The sequence below is a fragment of the Scyliorhinus torazame genome, chromosome 12 (genome assembly GCF_047496885.1).
Source record: "Scyliorhinus torazame isolate Kashiwa2021f chromosome 12, sScyTor2.1, whole genome shotgun sequence".
Classification (NCBI taxonomy): Eukaryota; Metazoa; Chordata; class Chondrichthyes; order Carcharhiniformes; family Scyliorhinidae; genus Scyliorhinus; species Scyliorhinus torazame.
In genome coordinates, this window is record NC_092718.1 from 53,141,107 (window position 1) to 53,164,566 (window position 23,460).

The 23,460-nt window shown below is 45.4% G+C and overlaps 1 protein-coding gene across 1 annotated transcript in view; it reads right to left on the minus strand.

Annotated features, from left to right (window-relative positions):
* Positions 1–1,469: 1,469 nt before the first annotated feature.
* rasef2 (RAS and EF-hand domain containing 2) overlaps positions 1,470–23,460 on the minus strand; it is a 154,787-nt gene continuing 132,796 nt past the window's right edge. Inside the window, exons 12-17 of the mRNA XM_072468706.1 lie at positions 12,544–12,688; positions 10,297–10,378; positions 8,692–8,806; positions 4,690–4,809; positions 3,810–3,886; positions 1,470–1,979 (exon numbers count right to left, since the gene is read on the minus strand). Coding sequence (XP_072324807.1) covers positions 1,877–1,979; positions 3,810–3,886; positions 4,690–4,809; positions 8,692–8,806; positions 10,297–10,378; positions 12,544–12,688 — 642 coding nt within the window. The 3' untranslated portion in view covers positions 1,470–1,876. The remainder of the gene's footprint in view (positions 1,980–3,809; positions 3,887–4,689; positions 4,810–8,691; positions 8,807–10,296; positions 10,379–12,543; positions 12,689–23,460) is intronic.

The following is a 23,460-nucleotide window of genomic DNA, read 5'->3' on the forward strand; positions in this document are numbered from 1 at the left end:
TGATGTATTCCCGGCCTGCAGCTATTACGTATCGGAGAATATATTCCTGCTGGTTAAGAGTCATGAGAGGCTTTGGGCAGATCACCATCTCGATTGTATGAGCAATACCTCTTAGTTAACTTAAATGAGGACACTTCCAAGTAGCCAAGTTCAAGAATGCCGAGTTCTATCAAAAATGAATAGATGTCCGCCATGAATTGTATAAATGTATAAAAATAATGCATAGTGGATCTGTTGTACAAATGTTTATGGTTGTTGTTGCATTAATGAAGTAAAGAGGGAGGGGTGTTATGTATCAGTGAACACATTCCTGCTGGTTCTGTGTCCCGTGATGTGTAGTCACGTCAGTGTTTGCGCGGGTTTGGAGCAGATCACCATAGACGGTATGAACAACAATCCTTAATAAACCTCTCATCATGTTTTACAAGGAAGTGTGGGCATCTCCATACCTTTTCTATTTGCGGCAACAAAGAAATGTACATTAGCTAGGTGGTTGGTGATCACAGAATGTATATGTTCTGGGTCTATCTGAAAGGATAGCTACTTGGGATACAGTTACAGAAGACAGGTATCCAGTGGAAACCGTAATCCAGTGGAGAGAGATGGACTGAAATTTGAAAATCAGCATCCACGCAGAACTCAGACTTCCTCGAGGATTTAAAAGATTCTTAGTTTTAGGTAAACTGGACCCCAACAAATGGTGTGATTAGCTACAGGCCGATAACCAGCTCATGCCCTTCTCAAGTGCAATTAGGGATGGGTAATAAATGCCAGTCTAGCCAGCATTGCCCGTAACGCATGAACAAATAAGTAAAATGAATTGCAAACTCAACCCAAGATGTGGGATTTAACTGTTTCATAGAGAGTGCTGCAGTGCAAAGCAAGCGGCCATAAATAGAAGATTAATAAGTGTACCCAAATTGGGATGAGAATGTGGAACCCGCTACCATGGGGAGTAGTTGAGGCGAAAAGCATAGATGCATTGAAGGAAAGTTTTTAAAAATACATAAGAAAAGCAGGTTGAGCAGATTGGGTTTTTTAATGTGGCCGGGGGGGGGGGGGGGGGGGGGGGGGAGGCGGGGTGGAGCTCATGTCAACTTAGAATTACATGGCTATTTTGCCCAATTGTTCTCCATGTTGAATACATAAAACATAAATCTTAGGGAGACCGTAATGTTAGAGTTGGCAAATTCAAGTGATGTGAGCAAATTTGTATGAAAGTTCAATAGGCAATGTGTAAGAAACAATTGTGAAGGGTATAAATTGTAGAGCTGATGTGGAGGTACTTAATATGTCATGACCAGTCTGTATGTTTGACAGCAAAAAACAGCACTGGTCATTCAGTACCATTAAAGGTCCCCTCCCACATTCACCCCCACTGGGTCCCTGTGCAAATCTGAGAAAATAAAAGTACAGCGTCGATAGATTTTGGCCATCTGTAGAGCTGGGGAAGGAACGGTTTTAAATGGTTTCAAAGCAAAATTCAGATTTATTGTAATCCATTTCATCTCCATTTCTAACTGGGTAGCTTTTAATGAACGGCAGCGGCATTTCAAAAAGCAAATTCCTTCACTTTACAAAAACTAACATTTATTTTACTTTTTACATTCTTTTCTTAAAGTGCCAGTAGATAGAATAGGCAACACGTGTTCCTCTGCTCCAATATGTACATTTAAACCTATATACCCTCATATAAAAATATACACAATATCTGCCAAATATATTGGCCATTAAATAGAGATGCTCTCAAATGAGAGTAAAGGTTTGCAAAAAAAAAGTCTGTGATAGCATATTGTGAGAAAACATCACAAATCCCATGAATAATCTGTGGCTTAATAGAGGTCAGTGAAAAACGTCAATCCGTGAAGTACTCGTTCTATGCTTTGCAGCAGTTGCTAAGTGCCTTTTTCCCATCTGCTGCTGTTAGCTTCGTCACTGGTTCAACATGATCCCGGATCTTTGCATTCTTCTTAGCTTCTCTGTATGAAGAGAGAAATGAACACAAATTATGTCATGGTGTACACTGTGGCAGATATATCCAGTCAGTCACATGGAGTGCATTACATTTCAATTATGGAGATTAATTGGTGCTGCAGAATAGCACTTTACTTGTAACAGGGTGCGATTAGCTACAGGCCGATAACAGTCTTACTGTTCTGATGCATACAGGGGATCCGCTGTGGCCTTGTTTCTGCTGGCCTGAGTTTTATACTTTATTTTGGCAATGAGGCACGGATTCAAACTTCAGATGTTGCATCCTGGAACAGTGTGCTGTTGGTAGCAGTCTGTGCCATTTTTTTTCTGGTGATTTATGTCCTCCCCCTTCCCCAGGGGCAGCATCCAACCTCACAATGTAACAGAAGTCATCTGCATCTCATGAAGAAGCCCCATTAAAAAACAAACAAGGCTCGGCTGTGAGTATTACCGATCACCGTGGCTCGCTTGAACAGTGGCAGCATGGACAAGGAGACCAAAAATATTAGTGTCAGTGAATCTGAAACCCAGAGATACCCCACTCAACACATACTTCCATTATGTAAGCATCGCCAGGGTGCAATTTGACAATTCCATTTTCTTTGGCACGTTCTTCCAGGAAAAGTGATTGCGAATACACATCTCAAAAACAGGAAGACCTTCCCAACACATGGAGATCAATACAATACCAGAGCACTATTCAAAGGAGCACTGAATGCTCCCAATATCTAGACCAACATTCCTTCCTCAACCAATACCTGATTATCTGTTCATTCATTCTGTTGCCTTTTCCTGTCTTGTGTAAAGTCCGGATAGCAATCAGGAATGAGAATCCTGACTTTCACTCGCCTGATCAGAAGGATTGAGATGTGAAAGGATTTGCTAAACTCGGTGTGGTACTTGACATATTACTTGATGGGACTCAAATTCTATGCCTGACAGTGCACATACCGCCAAAGTTACATAGCTGGGTTGTAAAGTACTTTGAGTTAAGGGACAGTGATAATATAATAATAATCTTTATTGTTTTTTATAATCTTTATTGTCACAAGTAGGCTTACATTAACACTGCAATGAAGTTACCGTGAAAAGCCCCGAGGCGCCACATTCCAGCACCTGTTCGGGTACACTTGGGAGAATTCAGAATGTCCAAATTACCTAACAGCACGTCTTTCGGGATTTGTGGGAGGAAACTGGAGCACCTGGAGGAAACCCACACAGACACGGGACAACGCGCAGACTCCACACAGACAGTTACCCAAGCCGGGAATCAAACCTGGGACTCTGCCATTATGAATCAATGGTGCTAACCACTGTGCTACCGTGCAGCCTAGTTATACCGTCATGTGTCTCGATCAACACTTGCATTACATCATTCTTTTCAGGGCTTTGCAGACATAATAATCTTTATTGTTACAAATAAGCTTACATGGCACTGCAATGAAGTTACTATAAAAAGCCCCTAGTCGCCACATTCAGGCACCTGTTCGGGTACACAGAGGGAGAATTCAGAATGTCCAAATTACCTAACAGCACGTCTTTCGGGACTTGTGGGAGGAAACCGGAGCACCCGGAGGTAACCCATACAGACAGGGGGAAAACGTGCAGACTCCACACAGACAGTGACCCAAGTCGGGAATCGAACCAAGGACCGTGGTGCTGTGAAGCCATAGTGCGTGCCACTATGTTACCGTGCTGATAAGACACTATCTAAAAATGCAAGATCTTTCTTTTTCTTAAGTTTCTTGCATTATACCATCCACATAATTACAGTAGTAATAGACCATTTCTGCTTCCTTTAACGCCTCAGACCTTTAAAATTAGCGTTAACCTACCTGGCCAAATGCAGAACCGCTTCCACCACATTGGTCCCATCTTTTGCACTTGTTTCACAAAACAATGCATTGTAAGTCTAGAAAAAGATGAATTACAGAAGGGTCACAGTACAGGAGGAAGCAGATATCAGTTCACCACACCAGGTCTCTACAAAAACAATTTAGTTAGTCCCACTCATCGGCCCTTCCCCCATAACCTTACAAAATCTCTTGTTAGGCTCTATCCAATTCTCTGTTGAAAGTCACAATTGAATCTACCTCCTCTCACCCTCTCAAGAAGTGCATTCCAGATCCTAACCACATGCTGCAAGAAAAAGAGGCTCTCTCATGTCATCTTTAGTTCTTTCACCAGTCATCTTGAATCGGTATCCTACGGTCCTCCGCCGACAAACATTTTTGCTCTACGCTGTCTAGGTCCCTCGTGATTTTTGAATACCTCAATCCTCTCGAAGCAGAACAGACCCCCAGCTTCTCCAATCTATCCTTCTAACAGATGTCTCTCATCCCTGGAACCATTCTCAGACATCTCCCCCCAGCCCCGCCAACTAATGTCTTTGCAGCCTCCCCAAAGTTTGGACTCCGAATCGAACATGATGGTACAGGTTTACTCTGTACTGACCTATACACAGCTTAGTCTACAATTTATATCATGATAACCACAGTGGTGGATTAATTCAAATGTTGTCCCAAACTGCTGAGTTAACATTTAACAAACCAGCCACAAGGTCATGGTTCATATGATGTGAACTGCTTAGATAAAAAGTATTTTAACTGAAAACAGCTCTACATTAATGGCACCATTCTTACATATAGAGGGTTTACAAGAAGTTTATTTCTAACTTGTATTAACAACAGCATACATAACATGATAAAATCTTACCATAGCGAGTTTCTCTCCGTGGGCAGTCAGCACGGTGCCATGCTGTGCATAAGGCATTTCATTTCTTAAATCTATTTTATTCCCAATTAACATAATCGGTGTTGGGATATCAGTAGAGTTCTGAAAAATATATTGTTCATGGTTACTGATTTACTGAACAGAAGGGGTTATCTTTGATTTTTTAAAAGAACCGTATATAATGAAACCCTGTGGATCATGGATATTTTGGGGACAGGCATTAGGCTGTCTTTTTTTGTTGTTGTCCTGTTAGAATTTTATGAGATCCCCCCTCATTCTTCTGAACTCCAGTGAGAACAATCCCAACCTAGTCAATCTTTCCCCATAGTCCTGCACACTTTTTTTGCCTTTGGGTGTTTATTCAATTCCCTTTGAAGGACAAAATTGAATCTGCTTCCACTACACTGGTCGGTCAGACAGAACATTCCAAATGCCAACCGGTTGCCGTGTAAAAATATGTTTCCTCGTGTTGACTTTGGTTCTTTCAATCTAGGTCCTCTGGTTCTTGCCATTTCTACCATTGGGAAGTCTCCCTATCTACTCAATCTGTACCCCTCATGATTTTTGAATACATCTATAAAATTTCTTCACAACCTTCTTGGAGAATAACCTTAGCTTCTCAAATATATCCATTTAACTCATTTTCCCATAACTGTAAATATTTACCCAATCCTCTATAAAGCCTTCACACCCTTCCTAAAGATTGCTGTCCAATTCTGCACTCCAGTTGTAACATCTTTGCTTTTGTACTTTATGCCTCTGTTTCCCAGGATCACATATGCCTTTCAAAACCACTTTACTCAACTTTTCACAGGCTGGGCCAGCATTTACTGCCCATCCCTTCAGAAGATGGTGGCGAGCTGCCTTCTTGAACCGCTGCAGTCCATGTGGTGTAGGTACACCCACAGTGCTGTTAGGGAGGGAGTTCCATGATTTTGACTCAGCGACAGTGAAGAAATGGCAATATGTTTCCAAGTCAGGATGGTGTACAGCTTGGAGGGGAACTTGCAGGAGGCGTTCCCATGCATTGGCTGCCCTGGCCTTTCTTGGTTGTAGAATTCATGGGTTTGGAAGTTGCTGTTGAAGGAACCTTGCTGAGTTCCTGCAATGCACTTTGTCGGTGATACACACTGCTGCTACTGTGCATCAGTGGTGGAGGGAGTGGATGTTGAAGGTGGTGGCTGGGATGCTAATCTAGGATGATCTGGATGGCGTTGAGCTTCTTGAGTGTTGTTGGAGCTATACTCATCCAGGCAAGTGGAGAGTATTTCATCACACTCCTGACTGCCATGTTGATGGTCGACAAGCTTTGGAGAGCCAGGTGGTGAGTTGTTGCCATATTTTTCCTAGCCTCTGACCTGTTCATATAGCCACAGTATTTATATAGTTAGTCCAGTTAAGTTTCTAGTCAATGGTAATCCCCAGGATGTTGATAATTGGGAATTCAGTGATGGTAGTGCCATTGAATGTCTTGGGGAGATGGTTGGATTCTCTCTTGTTGGAGATGGTCATTGCCTGGCACTTGTATGGAGTGAATGTAACTTGCCACTTATCAGCTGAAGCCTGAATGTTATCCATGTCTTGCTGCATATGGGCATGGATTACCTCAATATCGGAGTTGCAAATGGTGCTGGATATTTTGCGACCATCAGCGAACAACCCCATTTCTGACCTTATGACACAAAGTCATTGATAAAGCAGCTGAAGGTGGTTGGACCTAGGACATTACTCTGTGGAATTCCTGAAGTAAGATCTTGGGACTGAGTTGATTGACCTCTTTAACGACCACAACCACCTTCCTTTGTGCTAGGTATTACTCGAACATTGCAGATTGTGGGTTTTATTGTCATGTGTACCGAGGTACAGTGGAAAGTGTTGTTCTCCGTACAGTACATGCCCTGCTACTTTCACCAGCTTGTGCACATATATCTGCAGATCTCTCTTTAGAATTCCCTCTATTTTCTATTGACTTTATTCTTCCCACAAAAATCCATCATTTTACATTTTGCTCCATTAAACTTTATCTGCCAAGTGTGTCGATTCCACCTGAAATCTATTAATATCCTTCTCTCAGTTCACTATACCCACAAATGTTATGTAATAGAACCATAGAACTCCTACAGTGCAAAATGAGGCCATTCGGCCCATCAAGTCTGCACCAACCCTCTAAAAGAGCACCCTTCCTAGACCTACTCCCCTTCCCTATCTCCATAACCCCACCTAACGTGCACATTTTTGGACCCTAATGGGGCAATTTAGCATGGTTAATCTACCCAACCAGCATATATTTGGACCGAGAGAGGAAACCGGAGCACCCAGAGGAAACCCACACAGACACAGGGAGAACATGAAAGCTCCACACACACAGACAGCCATCTTCAGCTAGAATTGAACCTGGGTCCCTGGTTGTGTGGCAGCAGTGCTAACCACTGTGCCATCATTTGCAAATTTTGAAATTATTCCCGTTACACTCAAGTCTAAGTAATTATTACATCAAGAAAAGCAGTGGTCGTAGTACTGCTCCCTCCACAATTCTTCACCACTGCTCTCCCTTTTCAACCCTTTAGCCACTTTCATATCCATGCAGCCATTGCCCCTTCTTGAACCCTATGGGGTTCCAATTTGCTGGAAAGCCAATGTCTTTTTATCAAATACCTTTGGAAGTCCTTATATACCACACAAACTGCAATACCTCATGAAAACACCCAAGCCGGTTAGTTATACACTATTTGCTTTTAACAAGTCCATGCTGGTTTTCTTTCATTAATTCTCCCTTGTCCAAGTGATGGTTAATTATGTCTAGATCATCATTTTTAAAAGCGTTCCCACCACCGCCAAAGTCAAACTGACTGGCTTGTAGTTGCTGGGTTTATCCTTACACCATCCTTTTGAACAATGGTGTAACATCTGCAATTCTCCAATCCTCTGACACCACCTGGTATCTAACGCAGATTTGAAGATTGTGGCCAGGGCCTCTGCAATTTCCATCCTTACTTCCTTCAATTCCCTCAATGCTTCCCATCTGGGCTTGGCAGCTTATTGACTTTTAAGTACATTCAGCCTTTCTAATAGCCTGCTCTTTAACAATGTCTTGTCCATCCAGTATCTCAACTATCTCCTCTTTCAATATCACTTTGCCAGCATCTTCCTTTTGATAAAGATCCAAACTATTCATTTAGTATCTCAGCCATGCTCTCTGCTTCCACTGAATTTATTCAAAGTCAAGTTTAACCAGTCAAGGGTTATGGGGTCGGGAGGGAGGGGGGTGCAAACAGCCAAAGTAGAGTTGAAGAGAGAATCATGTCAGCCATGATCTTGTTGAATAGCTGACAAGGCTCGAAAGACTGAATGGCCCACTCCATAGACTCCCTACAGTGCAGAGAAAGAGGCTATCCAGCCTTTGTCATATACATTACCCCCATGCTGGAATCCAGCAAGATAAGTTTGGAGGAAACAACATATTTAGCACAATATTAGGCACCCCATGCATGTTGTCTCCTGGTCCCCCAAACCACAAGAGACAAAGAGATATTAAGATTTTTGTGTGTTAGTATTCCATAAAGTTACCTTAGGAAATGCAGGTTGAGCATTTTAGAAAAGGTCAAGTTTGTATTGTCTTGAGCATTAAGGACAGTAAGGCTTCATGCAGTAGAAGGCATATTACCGGAAACGGAGAAACATGCAGCAGGAATAAGATCATTGAAAAGGAGAAGAGAAAGAGAAAGGAGAGAAAGAGAGAAACAAAGAAAGAATGTCCACATGCTCTTGAATACCCCTGAAATAATGGAGACAATGTCAGAGGTTGAGCCAACAACTACACAACTGGTAAAGTTATCCAAGAAGAGGCGAGATCACCGCCAATACGGTTCAAGTGAAGGACCACATGAACTTGAAAGTGCACAATAACAGAGGAACCCAATGAGAAGCACATTAAACTATTGACAAGTTGGAGCAATTTGGCTAAGCCAACAAAATGATTTGTACCTTAATTTCGTCAATCCACTCTCGGACGTTCAGAAAACTATTCTCTGAAGTCACATCATACAGTAATAACACACCATGAGCTTTTCGGAAATAGGACTTGGCAATACTGCGGAACCTGTAGTAAAAGAAAATGCAGTTGTCATTGATGAGCATGTCTATATGGAAATGGATTCATATTGCACAGACTATGAATACAAACACCAAACTGATAAATCCATATTATCCATGTACAGTGAGGCATGGTTGCAAATGTGAAGCTTTTAAGATTGCTAAGATTTGGGACTGTCTCTTTAATTCAAAGGTAAAATGGTGGAATAAAAGGGTGAAATGTGACTTGCTCTGGATTCTGCCCGTCAGCAAGATTGGGTGGCTTGGCTGTTAAAGGTGAAAAAGGAGCCCATTTACTGGGAAGATGCAGCAAGATATCTCCCAAAAACACAGCTTTTGAACAGAAAGAAAATTATTTTACGAACGCAGATAAAAAGAGGATTTAAGTGAAACATGCTGGGGGATGGGTGTCATTTCCACCTTCGCCACCTGGGCACCCAACCATTGGTGAACTGAACCAATTACTTATTCCATTGGAATCAAACAATCAGGTTCTGTATTTCAGAATGGTAACTTGGTGCAGTATTTAAACCCCATTTATTGCCTCTCACAGAAGATCACATGGTTCTGAGTTGTCTGGGAAGTTGCAAGTACTGGGAATCATAATTTTCTGGGACAAGCTGGAACCAGTATTTTCCTGTCCGTCATTTTCATACCCGAAATAAAAAAAAATACGTGCACCTCAAAGGAAGTATTTCATTGCATCAACCCTTTGACAGATCACACAAATACTGTCAGGTATTTAGCACCTATTGCAATAAAACACAACATTAAGTAACATTTTGTGCAGGAATGCATGTTTCAAATTCCGACCTATTCAAAACTTGAGCAGAGAAATCAGCAGCTAGTCATATATAAATACTGTTGCTATCAGAGCAGGTCAAAGGCTAGGAATCATGTGGCGACTAACTCTCCTCCTGGCCTCCCCAAAGCCTGTCCACCATCTACAAGGATAAGTCAGGAGTGTAATAGAATCTCTCCACTTCCCTGGATGAGTGTAGCTCCAACAAGAAACTCGACACCATCTAGGACAAAGCAGCCCGCCTGATTGCTCCCCCTTCCACAAACATTCGCTCTTTCCACCACCAACTAACAGTGGCAGCCGTTGTGTTCCATCTACAAGATGCGCTGCAGGAACTCACCAAGGTTCCTTAGGCAGCGCTTTCCAAACCCATGACCACTACCATCTAGAAAGACAAGAGCAGCAGATACCTGGGAACACCATCACCTGGGGGTTCGCCTCCAAGTCACTCACCACTCTGACTTGGAAATATATCGCCGTTCCTTCACTGTCGCTGGGTCAAAATCCTGGATCTCCCTCCCTAACAGCACTGTAGATGTACATACATCTTGGGGACTGCAGCGGTCAGGAAGGCAGCTCACCACCACCTTCTGAAGGGTAACTAGGGATGGCCAATAAATACTGACCTAGCCAGCAGTGCCCACATTCCGCAAATGAATAAAAAGAGATCTCTCATTTTAAACAGTCACCTTTACCTCTCTTGCCCAGCAGTGTCCCAAATCTGCAATGTGGCACTTTCACCATCGACCAATAGTTTCTTCATTTGAAAATCAACTCCTAGAAACAAACAGGTTATTTTTAACACTGGAGTTTCACTAGGATTTGCACATTTGAAAAACACAGAAAACTAAAGTTAGTTAAAGAAAGATGTAATCATTGACATGCTCCATTATAACTGGGTAAATGGTATTTTTGTATTTTGAGGCGGTAGCATAGTGGTATTGTCACTGGACTAGTAATCCAGAGACCCAGGGTAATTCTCTGGGGACCCGGGTTCAAATCTGGAATTAAAAGTCTAATGATGACCATGAAACCATTGCAGAGTGTCATAAAAACCCGTCTGGCTCACGAATGTCCTTTATTGAAGGAAATCTGCTGCCCCCTACCTACAGGTGTCTCCATACACATAACAATGTGGTTGATTCTTAAATGCCCTCTGAAGTAACCTGGAGAAATAGCCTGGCAGCCACTCCGTTCAAGGGAAATTAGGGATGGGCAAAAATACTGGCCCAGCCAGCAACACCCACATCCAATGAACGAATTTAAAAAAAAAAGGGAAAGTGTATTCAATCTCAGGAACTGGACATCGCCACCATTTATTGCCCATTCCAGGTCACCCTGTGAAGGTGGTGAACCTACTTTTAGAGTCACTTGTAATGGTTTCGATATATCGGAGTGGCTTTGCCAAGAGTAAAGCTTTAAAGAGTTGGTGTGGGACTGGAGTCACATATAGGCCAGGCACAGATGGAAGATTCCTCTCCTAAAGCAGTTGAGATTGTCATGACAATAATGATAAATTAATGGTTAATTTTACTTATGGCAGCTTTTTCTGCATGTAAAAAACAAACTTTAGATTCTCAAAGTTTCAATATTTCCAAATCTCAATTCATTCTGGAGCAGTCAAACTCGGGTCAACTAAATTTGTTTGTTATTGGCAACTCATCCCCATTCTCACTCACCCCATCTTCCCCCACAATCAACAGAATGATCACGAGGGTTCAAACCTTTTGAACAAAATCTCAAAAAACTCGAAAGGCTGCTGGCCATTCAGCTTGTTCAAAAGCAAAGTAGGACCATCATAAGGGCCTGTACCACAAATAGCATTTGACATGAAACACTTCCATATTAGCAAAGCATTTAGAAAGTAGCAGAGTAAAACACATTAGATTACAGGAAGGAGAAATATCTCGATTTCTAGCCTCCAGTTCACAACTGCCAGGAATGGACTGTGAATCAGTAAAGGTGGACACCATTGAGATATGGAAGAGTCTGGGGTGATATTTCCTGCTTTTTGCCTGGCATATGCTTATTCCCCAGTAGAGGGCAACAAGCCCTTTTTTGTTCATTCGCATTCTGACGATCTTGCCATTGGGTGGAGGTCAGGCATTTTCTTCTGAAACAGCTGGTGGCACGTTCATGCAATAATAAGCAGCAGGGTGGCACAAAACCACCCGCTTCCATTTCCCCACTCTTCACTCAGTGCAGGCCCATCACACAAAATGGGCCTCATGCTTGCACCTAGCTTGCCTAAGCAGAGAATTGGAAAATAAGCTGGCAGCAATAAGACCATAAGACATAGGAGCGGAAGTAAGGCCATTCGGCCCATCGAGTCCACTCCATGGCTGATTTCAACTCCATTTACCCGCTCTCTCTCCATAGCCCTTAATTCCTCGAGAAATCAAGAATTTATCAACTTCTGTCTTAAAGACACTCAACGTCCCGGCCTCCACCGTCCTCTGTGGCAATGAATTCCACAGACCCACCACTCTCTGGCTGAAGAAATTTCTCCTCATCTCTGTTCTAAAGTGACTCCCTTTTATTCTAAGGCTGTGCCCCCGGGTCCTAGTCTCCCCTGCTTGGAAGATTTGAGAAAGATAGGTGACTGACCGCCCATCACCACCAGGACAATCACCAGGGCCTTCTTGCTTCAAACAGCAGGGAAAAGGTTCCAAAATAGGCAGCAATTTAACTTTTGGAAGAGGTTCTCCTGCGCTTTTAGCAATTAAAAGAACCCAAAACTGAAATTATTAATTGGTTCAGGTACCTTTGGGCAGAATGGGTTTGGATGTGCTCTACCAGACATGTCCACTGGCTGAGGAAGTTATTCAAGGAAAATTGCCCCAATATTTTTTGTGATCGGATCAATATGCTGTAGGCAACCCCATTTCTGAACACGTCACCCTTTAAAGATACAGGCAGATAGCAAGGGATACTTAACTTACCCAACGTAGTAGGAATGTGTCCTTTGAATTCGTTCATACACAGACGCAGTAGAAAACTGGATTTCCCTGAACCAGCATCTCCTGCAAGGACAAGTCTGTAGAGTGGTCCATCTGCCGAGGATTTGTCCTCCGCAGCGCTCGTGTTCTATAATTGATAAATGCACAAATCTATTAACATAGAATAAGGAATAAGTAAGAACTCAGAAACTCCAATCACAGTTGAATTGCTATTTAAAAAAAAAAAAATTTAGAGTACCCAATTCATTTTTTCCAATTAAGGGGAAACTTAGCGTGGCCAATCCACCTACCCTGCACACCTTTGGGTTGTGGGGGCAAAACCCACGCAAGCACGGGGAGACTGTGCAAACTCCAAACGGACAGTGACGCAGAGCCGGGATCAAACCTGGGACCTCGGCGCCGTGAGGCATCAGGGCTAACCCACTTTGCCACCGTGCTGCCCCCAATTGCTATTTTTTTTTTTTAAATTTTAAAGCTAGAATTGTAATGAGGTTAAAAGATTAAAGATTAGGTCAGGCATCCAGCAGGGCAACCTACTGGGCCCTTAAAGCTGCATTCTCCAATTCATCTGGATGCGCTAAATCAAATCAGCGAAGATATGGATGTGCCACAGATTGTGTGTTGTTATTTGTGTGTTGGGATACAGGTTCATAGTGGCTGAAGATATATTCAGAGCATTTTACCGCAAACCTATATGGTATCATACATCATGTGTGCAACAACTCCATTTTGTACAGTGCTTTTAACATCGTAAGCATGTTCCAATGTTTCAGACTGAACTTAAACTGTATGAAGAGATTAAGACACGTGACCAAAAGCTTGAACAAAGAATTACATTTTGGAGGACCAACTTTTAAAAAAAATGTGTGGACAATAATGTTCCCTTTAAACTATGTGGATGCACAGCAAGCCAAATGTTATTGACGGGCTGCACACAAGCCACAGACGTTAAAGTACTTGTGGAGTAGAAGGGGAGACACAAAGGGGAGGGGCACAATCTTAGGGAAGTGCCCCGGTGCACACAAGGCAGGCCCCCCAGAGGCAACCCCTTTCCTGCTCTTTCACTAACTTCCACCTGCCCACCACAGCAGTGTAGGGGGATTGAAGCCCTCCAATTGCCAATTATTTGGGGAGATAAGGGCCTCAATAGGCCCAAGGGTGGGCAGCAAACCACCGTATTGCAGGGACCAGATCAGGGGTCCATACCCCCACCCCCCACCTAAAACATACCGCTTGGCTGGGGTGGGTGTGTAAAACTCCCAAGGTAAAGAACATTCCCCATTTCTGTGCTACCTTGCCCCCGATACATAGTGGATATGAATTCCATGGACATTAATAAGCATAACGTTGCAATATAGTCGCGAGATTGATGTTACCAGCAGATGGTTTTAATCTACTCATCATTTAAGGTCAAAAACCTTGGGGGTCTAATGTTACAGTCCTCTGGCAAGAGTTTACAGGAACTACAGAGTTTTGCAAGTAAAACAGGAGTCTGTTGTAAGGCGAGGTGGAAGCAATTCAACCCTTTGAACCTCTTCTACCATTCAGTCAGATTGGGGTAGATCTGCACCCCAGCTCCACAATCCTTGATACCCTTTTCTATCAAAACTGTAGATCAGACTTAGATCTCAATTAACCCAGCATCGACAGCCTTTTGGGGAAGTCTGTAATATAGCTCATCCTGACAATGCTGACTCTTGGAAAGAACTATCCAATTAGTCCCATTTCCCCTGCTTTAAAGTGCCAATATCTAACTCTGGAGGCGATCTAATGAACCAAACTAAAAAAAGAGTGCCATTCTAGGCGGGATTAGCAGGGTCTTAAGCACCAGGAACGACCCTGCTATCTAACGGCACTCCGTCTCGTTTTCATGCCCCAGCGGGGGGAACCCCCCCGCCAGGCTACACTTAGCCACATTTCCTGTACTCAGGAGCTCCAACGAGCGGAGATCCTCAAGAGCAGGAAGGGATTGGGAAGCCATTTTTAAATGCCACCCCAATTTCACGACCAAGACACTACAGGGTAGATTTTACAATTTAGCATTCCCTGTGTAAAGCTTCACACAAAGACTATATTACCTTCAAACTCAGTCAGAAGTTTATACATCAGATCAATTTTCTGTCCATTGAAATTATTAATGACAAAATCATGAATCTTAAAAGCACAGTTCCCTGAAAGTTTATTTTGCACCAGAAGCTCTTTATATGCGGTGTCATTTAATCAACATATGCTTATTCAGTTTAACGGTAGTCAATTGGCAGCTATGCAAGACTATAAAAGTAGTTTAAAATTTACTTTTGAGGCCTCTTTTCCACAGAACTCAGAATCTCTACAGTGCAGAAGGAGGTCATTCAGCCCATCAAGTCTGCACCAACCCTCCGAAAAAGCACTCTCCTAATTGGAGAGCCCTCACCCTATCCCCATCTAACCTCCACCTCTTTGGACACTAAGAGGCAATTTAGCATGGCCAATCCACCTAACCTGCACATCTTCGGACTGAGAGGAGAAACCAGAGCACCCATATGATACCCACGCAGGCACAAGGAGAATGTGCAAACTCCACACAGTCACCCAAGACTGGAAGTGAACCCAGGTACCTGGTACTTTGAGGCAGCAGGACTAACCAGTGTGCCATCCACAGTACACAAGCTGTAAGCTAACTCCTGAACCAAGGCGAATTTGAAAGGAAACAAGCAATGAAAATCCATACAGTTTGGTATAGGCCCAAATATAAATAACGGGTCTGATTTAACGGACTCCTCGCGCTCGACTTGGTGACGTGACGAGACCATTGAATCTTGCAAGAGGCCTCTCAAGAGATTCACGACGCTCGAAAAACCTTGTGAGATTTAACAAGATCTTGCAAGACATTGTGATCTGAATCTTGCCCTCGCTGGGCGAGACACATATATACACATGGTCCATTTGGCTCATTTAGCTATATCCGTGCTGAATTCCTCCAGGGCCAGGGAACTAATGGCCTTGCCTGGAAGACCTTTCCATGGCACCGTTTTGTACTGGTCCACACAAACATCTCCCAGGCCATTAGAGACCCTTAGGCGGTTGGGCTCTGCACAGAGTGGTACCCTTGCACTGCGGCTGACACCCAGGCACCTTGACACTGCCAGTTTGGTACCTTGGCAGTGTTACCCAGACACTGCCAGGGTGCCAGGCTGGCAGTGGCAAGATGCCTAGGTGGCAGTCCCAGGGATGTCTTGCCCTTAGGTGAGATGAGGGGGGATTAGAGGACCCCCTAAGGAGGTAGGTTGGGTGCAGTGAGAGGATCCGGAGGCCACAGCGGGGTGGCTGGGGGCTGGGGGGGGTGAAAGATCAGGGCGGCATTTAAAAATGGCACCCCAATCCGCGAATACTCTTCCTGTACTGGTGAGCTAAGCTTTACAATGCAGGAAATAAAGGCGAGTACACCCTCAGCAGGGCATTCCTCCCCCAAGCCAAAACAAATGGCAAAGTCCCGTTAATTAACAATGTCGTTCTCGGTACTGCAGGTGCTGGGAAACACTCCGCTAAACGTACCCACAATTTCTGGGGGAAAAAAATGTTGGTCTCGTGGTTCCGATCCTAGGATGGTTGGCGTAGTGTTCACAAAGACCACAACTAGCTTTTATATTAAACAAAGCTTATGATTTATTTACACTACCTAATTGAATTCAACTCTTACTTCTGTATAATAAACAATTGACAATAATCATACAATCTACACTCATCTATCATTAATCTCTACACTAATACAATAACTATGATCTGCCTTCACCATCTTTCCTACAGTCTGTCTTCTGGCCTTCTCCTCAATTTGCTCCCAGAAGCCTTAGCATCGATGCTTTATATAGTTCTGCATCTAGTTCCATCTAGTGGTTGATTCGGACATAACATTAACCCTTACAGTTCTGTACATTTCTCATAATGTCACAGGTCTTTTTTGTTTGCCGATTTACCACACCAGATTTGATTAATTTGGACACCTTAGGAGTGTTGACCTGGTGCAGATAGTACTCTCTAACATAAAAGTATGATTATTGTAATCTTGGCAACACTTGAGACCTAGACTTGAGGACCCACAAGATGTCACCTGATTCTCTGGTTTTATACATGTATATATCTCAGTCTCACACAACCAGGACAGCCTTTGGAAATAAATTGTATATCACAGTGAATGTATACTGATGCATCAAACCAGCACTGCGTCCAAAGTCTAAGGCTCTCCTGAATGTCTCCCCCCCTCCCCCCCCTCCTCTCCCCCCCCTCCCTTTGGCTGATACTGTAGGAAGCTGTAACATGTAGAAACTCCACAGAGTGACAATTCAGGGCACAACCTTCAAACCACTCCTTGGTTTCCAGGCGCATATCTGGAATGCATGAGTCACCAGTTTATTTTTATCCATTTACGGGATGTTGGCATCGCTGGCTAGGCCAACATTTATTGCCCATCCCTATTTATCCATCAGAAGGTGGTGGAGACTTGACTTCTTGAGCCGCTGCAGTCCCCAAGATGTATGTACACCCACACGTTGTTCGGGCGGGAATTTCAGGTGTTTTGCGTGTGTCGGCCTGTGTGGTTGTTGAAGAAATGTTAATGTGTTAAACTGTGAAAATTACAAATGCTTCAATTAAATATTTGATTTTTTAAAAAGGGAGAGAATTCCAGGATTTTGACCCAGCAACAGTGAAGGTGCGGCGATATATTTCCAAGTCAGAATGGGGGGGGGGGGAGGGGACTTCCAGGTGGTGGTGTTTCAATGTATCTGCTGCCCTTGTCCTTCTAGATGGTAGTGTTCATAGGTTTGGAAGGTGCTTCCTAAGGAACCTTGGTGAGCTATTGCAGCATCTTGTTGATAGTACACACTGTTGCTACTGTGCATCGGTGGTGAAAGGATTGAATGTATGTGGAAGGACAAGCAATCACCGGCTTCTTTGTCCTGGATGGTGTCGAGCTTTAAAAAAAAAAAAAAAAAAAAATTGTGTGTACCCAATTATTTTTTTCCAATTAAGGGGCAATTTAGTGGGGTCAATCCACCTACCCTGCAAATCTTTGTGGGGTAGAAACCCACGCAAGCACGGGGAGAATGTGCAAACTCCACACGGACAGTGACCCAGAGCCGGGATCAAACCTGGAACCTTGGCGCCGTGAGGCAGCAGTGCCAACCACTGCGCCACCGTGCTGCCCGTGTCAAATTTCGAGTGTGTTGTTGGAATTGCTCGTATCCAGGCAAGTGGAGAGTATTCCACATGGTGGCACACTGATTAGCACTGCTGCCTCACAGCGCCAGGGACCTGGGTTCAATCTGGCCTTGGGTGACGGTCTGTGTGGAGTTTGCACTTTCTACCCCCCATCTGCATGGGTTTCCTCCGGGTGCTCTGGTTTCCTCCCACAGTCCAAAGATGTGCAGGTTAGGTTTCAGGGATAAGGCATGGGAGTGGGCTTAGGTCGAGCTCTCGTTTGGAGGATCAGTGCAATCTCGATGGCCAAATTGCCTCCTTCTGCACGGTAGGGATTCTATGTCCTCCTGTCTTGCGCTTTGTAGATGGCGGACAGGCTTTTGGGGTCAGGTGGTGACTTACTCGCCGCAGGGTTCCTAAGTCTTTGACCTGTTCTCGTAGCCACTGTATTTATATGGCAAGTCCAGTTCAGTTTCAGGTCAATGGTAAACCCAGGATGTTGATAGTGGGGGAATAAACAATAATAATAATCTTCATTATCACAAGTAGGCAAGACTGCAATGAAGTTACTGTGAAAATCCCCGAGTCACCACACTCCGGCACCTGTTCGGGTACACGGAGGGAGAATTCAGAACGTCCAATTCACCTAACAAGCACATCTTTTGGGACTAGTGGGAGGAAACCGGAGCAAACCTACAAAGACACGGGGAGAACGTGCAGACTCCACACAGACAGTGATCCAAGCCAGGAATCGAACCAGAGACCCTGGCGCTGTGAAGCAACAGTGCTAACCACTGTGCTACCTTGCTACCCTTGGCAATGCCATTGAATGCTATGGGGCGATGGTTAGATCCTCTCTTGTTGGAGATGGTCATTGCCTGGCACTTGTGGCGCGAATGTTACTTGCCACTTGTCAGCTCAAGCCCGGATATTGTTCAGGTCTTGCTGAATTTACCCAAAGATTTGGGAATGGTGCTGAACATTATATACAGTCATTTACAAACATCACCACTTCTGACCCAGGAATGGTAATGATGGTGTCCGGGACATTATCTGTAAGGCTGCCAGGCTTTGCTTGACTAGTCTGTGAGACAGCTCTTCCAATTTTGCCACAATCCCCCAAGAATGGAGGACTTTGCATGGTCGACAGGGCTGGGATTGCCATTGTTGTTTCGATTGCCTCGGTCGATGCCAGGTGGTCCATCCAGTTTCATCCCTTTGATTTTTTTTGTAGAGGTTGAATACAACCGAGTGGCTTGCTAGGCATTGCTGTGGGTCTGGAGTCACCTTGACATAAGGACATTAGTGAACCAGATAGGATTTTTGACAATCAACAATAGGTTCATGGTCATCATTAGACCTTTAATTCCAGATGTTTATTGAGTTTAAATTCCGGGTCCCCAGAGGTTTGCCCTTGCTCTCTGGATTAACAATCCAGTACCAATATCACCACCTCTCCACAAGTTAGAAACCAGATTCCAAAAGATCTATCAGAAGACCGTGGATGAGTCTTAAACATAAACTAGGATGAGGGTTGCAAATAATCTTATGGTCTTCATTTGAATCCTGCTGTCCCAGGACCGAAGCAGGCACAAAAAAGGTACATTTTGTAAAGTGTCAAATGCAGTCAGCATGGAGTTAGTGGGAAATATTTTCACTTTCAATGTTAACCACCTCTCCAGCTTGCTTTTTGAATTAACCCGAGTGCCTGTACAATTTGCCAACTTAACACAAAAAATTGCAATTGGAACAGAATAGACTCGGTTCACAGCTGCTTTTGAGTGTATGATGAACAGCAGGGCCTTCTCCATCTGTTCCTATTGTGCTGGGGTGACAGAGAAACACAGCGATTGCTTTTGCTACAGCCTACACATTTTAATGCAAGTCAAATGTCTCAACAATTAATCAATTAAGCCCTGAATATAACTGGAATCATTTTATTTTAGTTTGAATAATGTTAGATAATTTGAGATGCTCCTGAAGATGCCAGTGAGGGCAGGGGATAGAGGTTTAAAAAAAGAAACACTTTTCTCTCAGGGAATTGGCATTTGAGGTGGATAACTGGCACCACAATTGGTGAAATGGGCTGAGGTTTCTTACAGACAGTTTATCACCATCGAGCGCAAAATGCACCCCACCGCCCTTTCCCCCAACAAATCCATTCACTGGAAGTAATACTTTCAATTATATGGCATTTTCACTGTGAAGTTTTATTCCCGCTTTTTGAGAATTCGCAGTTTTCCTGATTAAAGAAAACTCAATTCACACAGTCACAGCCATTGAGTGTTCAACTCAGGATGTCACCCAGGAACAATTCTTGGACAAAGTAAGAAACCGTCCACATTCAACACAGCAGGACCAGAAGAAACAGCTTGCACTCCAGCACCTTTTTTTTGCCAAATAAATCCTCAGTGGTTTAGATCTCCTTAAGGGGGTTGGAGTGAAACGTCCCCAGATTTATTTTGCCACCCGACTGCCTTGAAATTTAAAATAAAAAAAATCAAGTGTTCCTGCCTGGGTTTGGGAAGGTAAACAAACTAGGAGCAGGAGTAGGCCATTCAGCCCTTCGAGCCTGCTTTGCCATTCAATATAATCATGTCTGATCCTCCCTCTCAATGCCATTAAAATCTTCGTAAGAAGTCTTACAACACCAGGTTAAAGTCCAACAGGTTTGTTTCAAACACTAGCTTTCGGAGCACTGATCCTTCCTCAGGCTACCTTGAGACGGCCGGAGGCACACCCTCGGGGGAGCAGAAACTGCATCTCCTGCACTCAAGGGTAAGCCCTGGGATCTACACCCTCATCGAGGAAGCAGATGACTTTGATGCAGCAATCGAACTTTTGAAAGGACATTATATCCACCCTGTAAATCAGGTCTATGCACGTCACCTGCTTGCAACAAGATGGCAAAGCCCCAGGGAATCGTTGGAGGAGTTCTACCGCGCGCTACTGGTGCTGGGCAGAAGCTGTGGCTGCCCGCAAGTTTCGGGGAGCGAGCACACGGAATTCCTAGTCCGGAATGCCTTCGTAGCAAGTATGAGCTCCTCAGAGATCCTCCAGCGTCTTTTAGAGAAAGACGCACTGGGACTTAGGCAGGCACGGGCCCTGGCAGGGTCCATGGACGTTGCCTCCAGGAACGCACAATCCTATTTGCCCGATCGCGTGGCGGCCCCCTGGGCAGCGTGGAATCCCGCAGCGGATTCCACGCGTCCCCGCAGGCCTGCGCTGTAAGGCGGCCCGCCAACTCCGACGGGTCCCGCAGTTTCTTCTGCGGGCAGGCAAAGCACCCCCGGCAGCGCTGCCCAGCCCGCACATCCACCTGCAAAGGGTACGGCAAGAAGGGCCATTGTGTGGGGGTCTGCCAGGCACAAGCGGTGGCCACAGTCTCCAGCGGCGACTCCGGACTGCGGCAGCGAACTTCTCCTCGGGGCCCCAGGTGGCCAGCAGTCACTGCCACCCCCGTATCCTAGGGCCACGTGCGGCCCATGGGCGCCGCCATCTTGTTCCTCGGACACCACGATGGACGGATGGGCGCCGCCATTTTGTTCATCTCCGACCACCATGTGCGACCCATGGGAGACGCCATCTTGGATGGGGCCCCAGGACACCAGCCCGGCCGACTACACGCTGCCCGATCAAAACTCGCAACTACTTCATCTGGCCTCGGTGACTCTGGACCAAAATCGACCTCGGACACTCTCAACAGCAACGACGACGGTCTTCATCAACGGCCACGAGACACGAGACATCCTGCCTGATCGACTCTGGGAGCACGGAGAGCTTTATACACCCCGACACGGTAAGGCGCTGTTCACTTTTTACCCACCCTGTAAATCAAAGAATCTCTCGGACCTCCGGTTCACACTCAGTGGAGATAAAGAGGTTCTGCCTAGCAAACCTCACAGTCCAAGGAAGGAAATTCAACAATTTCCGCCTTTATGTCCTTCCACACCTCTGCACGGCTACACCCCTGGGGTTGGACTTCCAATGTAACTTGCAAAGTCTGACCTTCAGATTCGGCGGCCCTATACCCCCGCTTACTGTCTGCGGCCTCGCGACCCTCAAGGTTGACCTGTCTTCCCTGTTTGCGAACCTCACCCCGGATTGCAAACCCGTCGCCACCAGGAGCAGACGGTACAGTGCCCAGGTCCGGACCTTCATTAGGTCGGAGGTCCAAAGGCTACTGAGGGAAGGGGTCATTGAAGCTAGCAACAGTCCCTGGAGAGCTCAAGTAGTGGTGGTAAAGACCGGGGAGTAACATAGGATAGTCATTGACTACAGTCAGACCATCAACAGGTTTACGCAGCTGGAAGCGTACCCTCTCCCCCGCATATCCGACCTGGTAAACAAGATCACGCATTACAAGGTCTTCTCCACGGTGGATCTCAAGTCCGCCTACCACCAGCTACCCCTCCGCACTAGTGACCGTAAATACACTGCCTTCGAGGCAGATGGGCGGCTCTATCATTTTTTAAGGGTTCCCTTCGGTGTCACTAACGGGGTCTCGGTCTTCCAACGCGAGATGGACCACATGGTTGACCGGTACGGCTTGCGGCAACGTGTCCGTATCTCGATAACGTCACCATCTGCGGCCATGACCAGCAGGACCACGACACCAACCTCCGAACATTTCTCCAGACCGCTAAAATCCTTAACTTAACATACAATAAGGATAAATGCGTGTTTAGCACCGACCGTCTAGCCATTCTCGCTACGTAGTGCGAAATGGAGTTATAGGCCCCAACCCTGAACGCATGCGCCCCCTCATGGAGTTCCCCCTCCCTCACTGCCCCAAGGCCCTGAAGCGCTGCCTCGGGTTTTTCAGTTACTACGCCCAGTGGGTCCCAAACTACGCGGACAAAGCCCGTCCCCTAATCCAGTCCACAACCTTCCCCCTGTCGATGGAGGCCCGCCAGGCCTTCAGCCGCATCAAAGCAGACATTGCAAAGGCCACGATGCACACCATCGACGAGTCCCTCCCCTTCCAGGTCGAGAGCGATGCATCTGACGTAGCTCTGGCCGCCACCCTCAACCAAGCGGGCAGACCTGTGGCCTTCTTCTCCCGTACCCTCCACGCTTCCGAAATCCGCCATTCCTCAGTCGAAAAGGAGGCCCAGGCCATAGTAGAAGCTGTGCGACATTGGAGGCATTACCTGGCCGGCAGGAGATTCACTCTCCTCACTGACCAACGGTCGGTGGAGTTCATGTTCGATAGCGCACAGCAGGGCAAGATAAAAAACAACAAGATCTTGCGGTGGAGGATAGAACTCTCCACCTACAACTACGAGCTCTTGTATCGTCCCGGGAAGCTAAACGAGCCTCCTGATGCCATGTCCCGCGGCACATGTGCCACCGCGCAAGAGGACCTCTGCCACCCCAGGGTCACTCACTTTTTCCACTTTATTAAGACCCGCAACCTGCCCTACTCCATCGAGGAGGTCAGAACAGCTACAAGGGACTGCCAAATCTGCACGGAGTGCAAACCGCACTTCTACCGGCCAGAGAGGGCGCACTTGATAAAGGCTTCCCGTCCCTTTGAAAACCTCAGCATGGACTTTAAAGGCCCCCTCCCCTCCACGGACCGTACTCCCTGAACGTGATTGACGAGTACTCCCGACTCCCATTCGCTATTCCCATTCCCGACTTGGCTAGCAACACCCGGACCAATCCTGCTCTGAAAACACGTGCGGGCGCCCAAGTCGGACCAGTTGGTCGAGAGGGTCC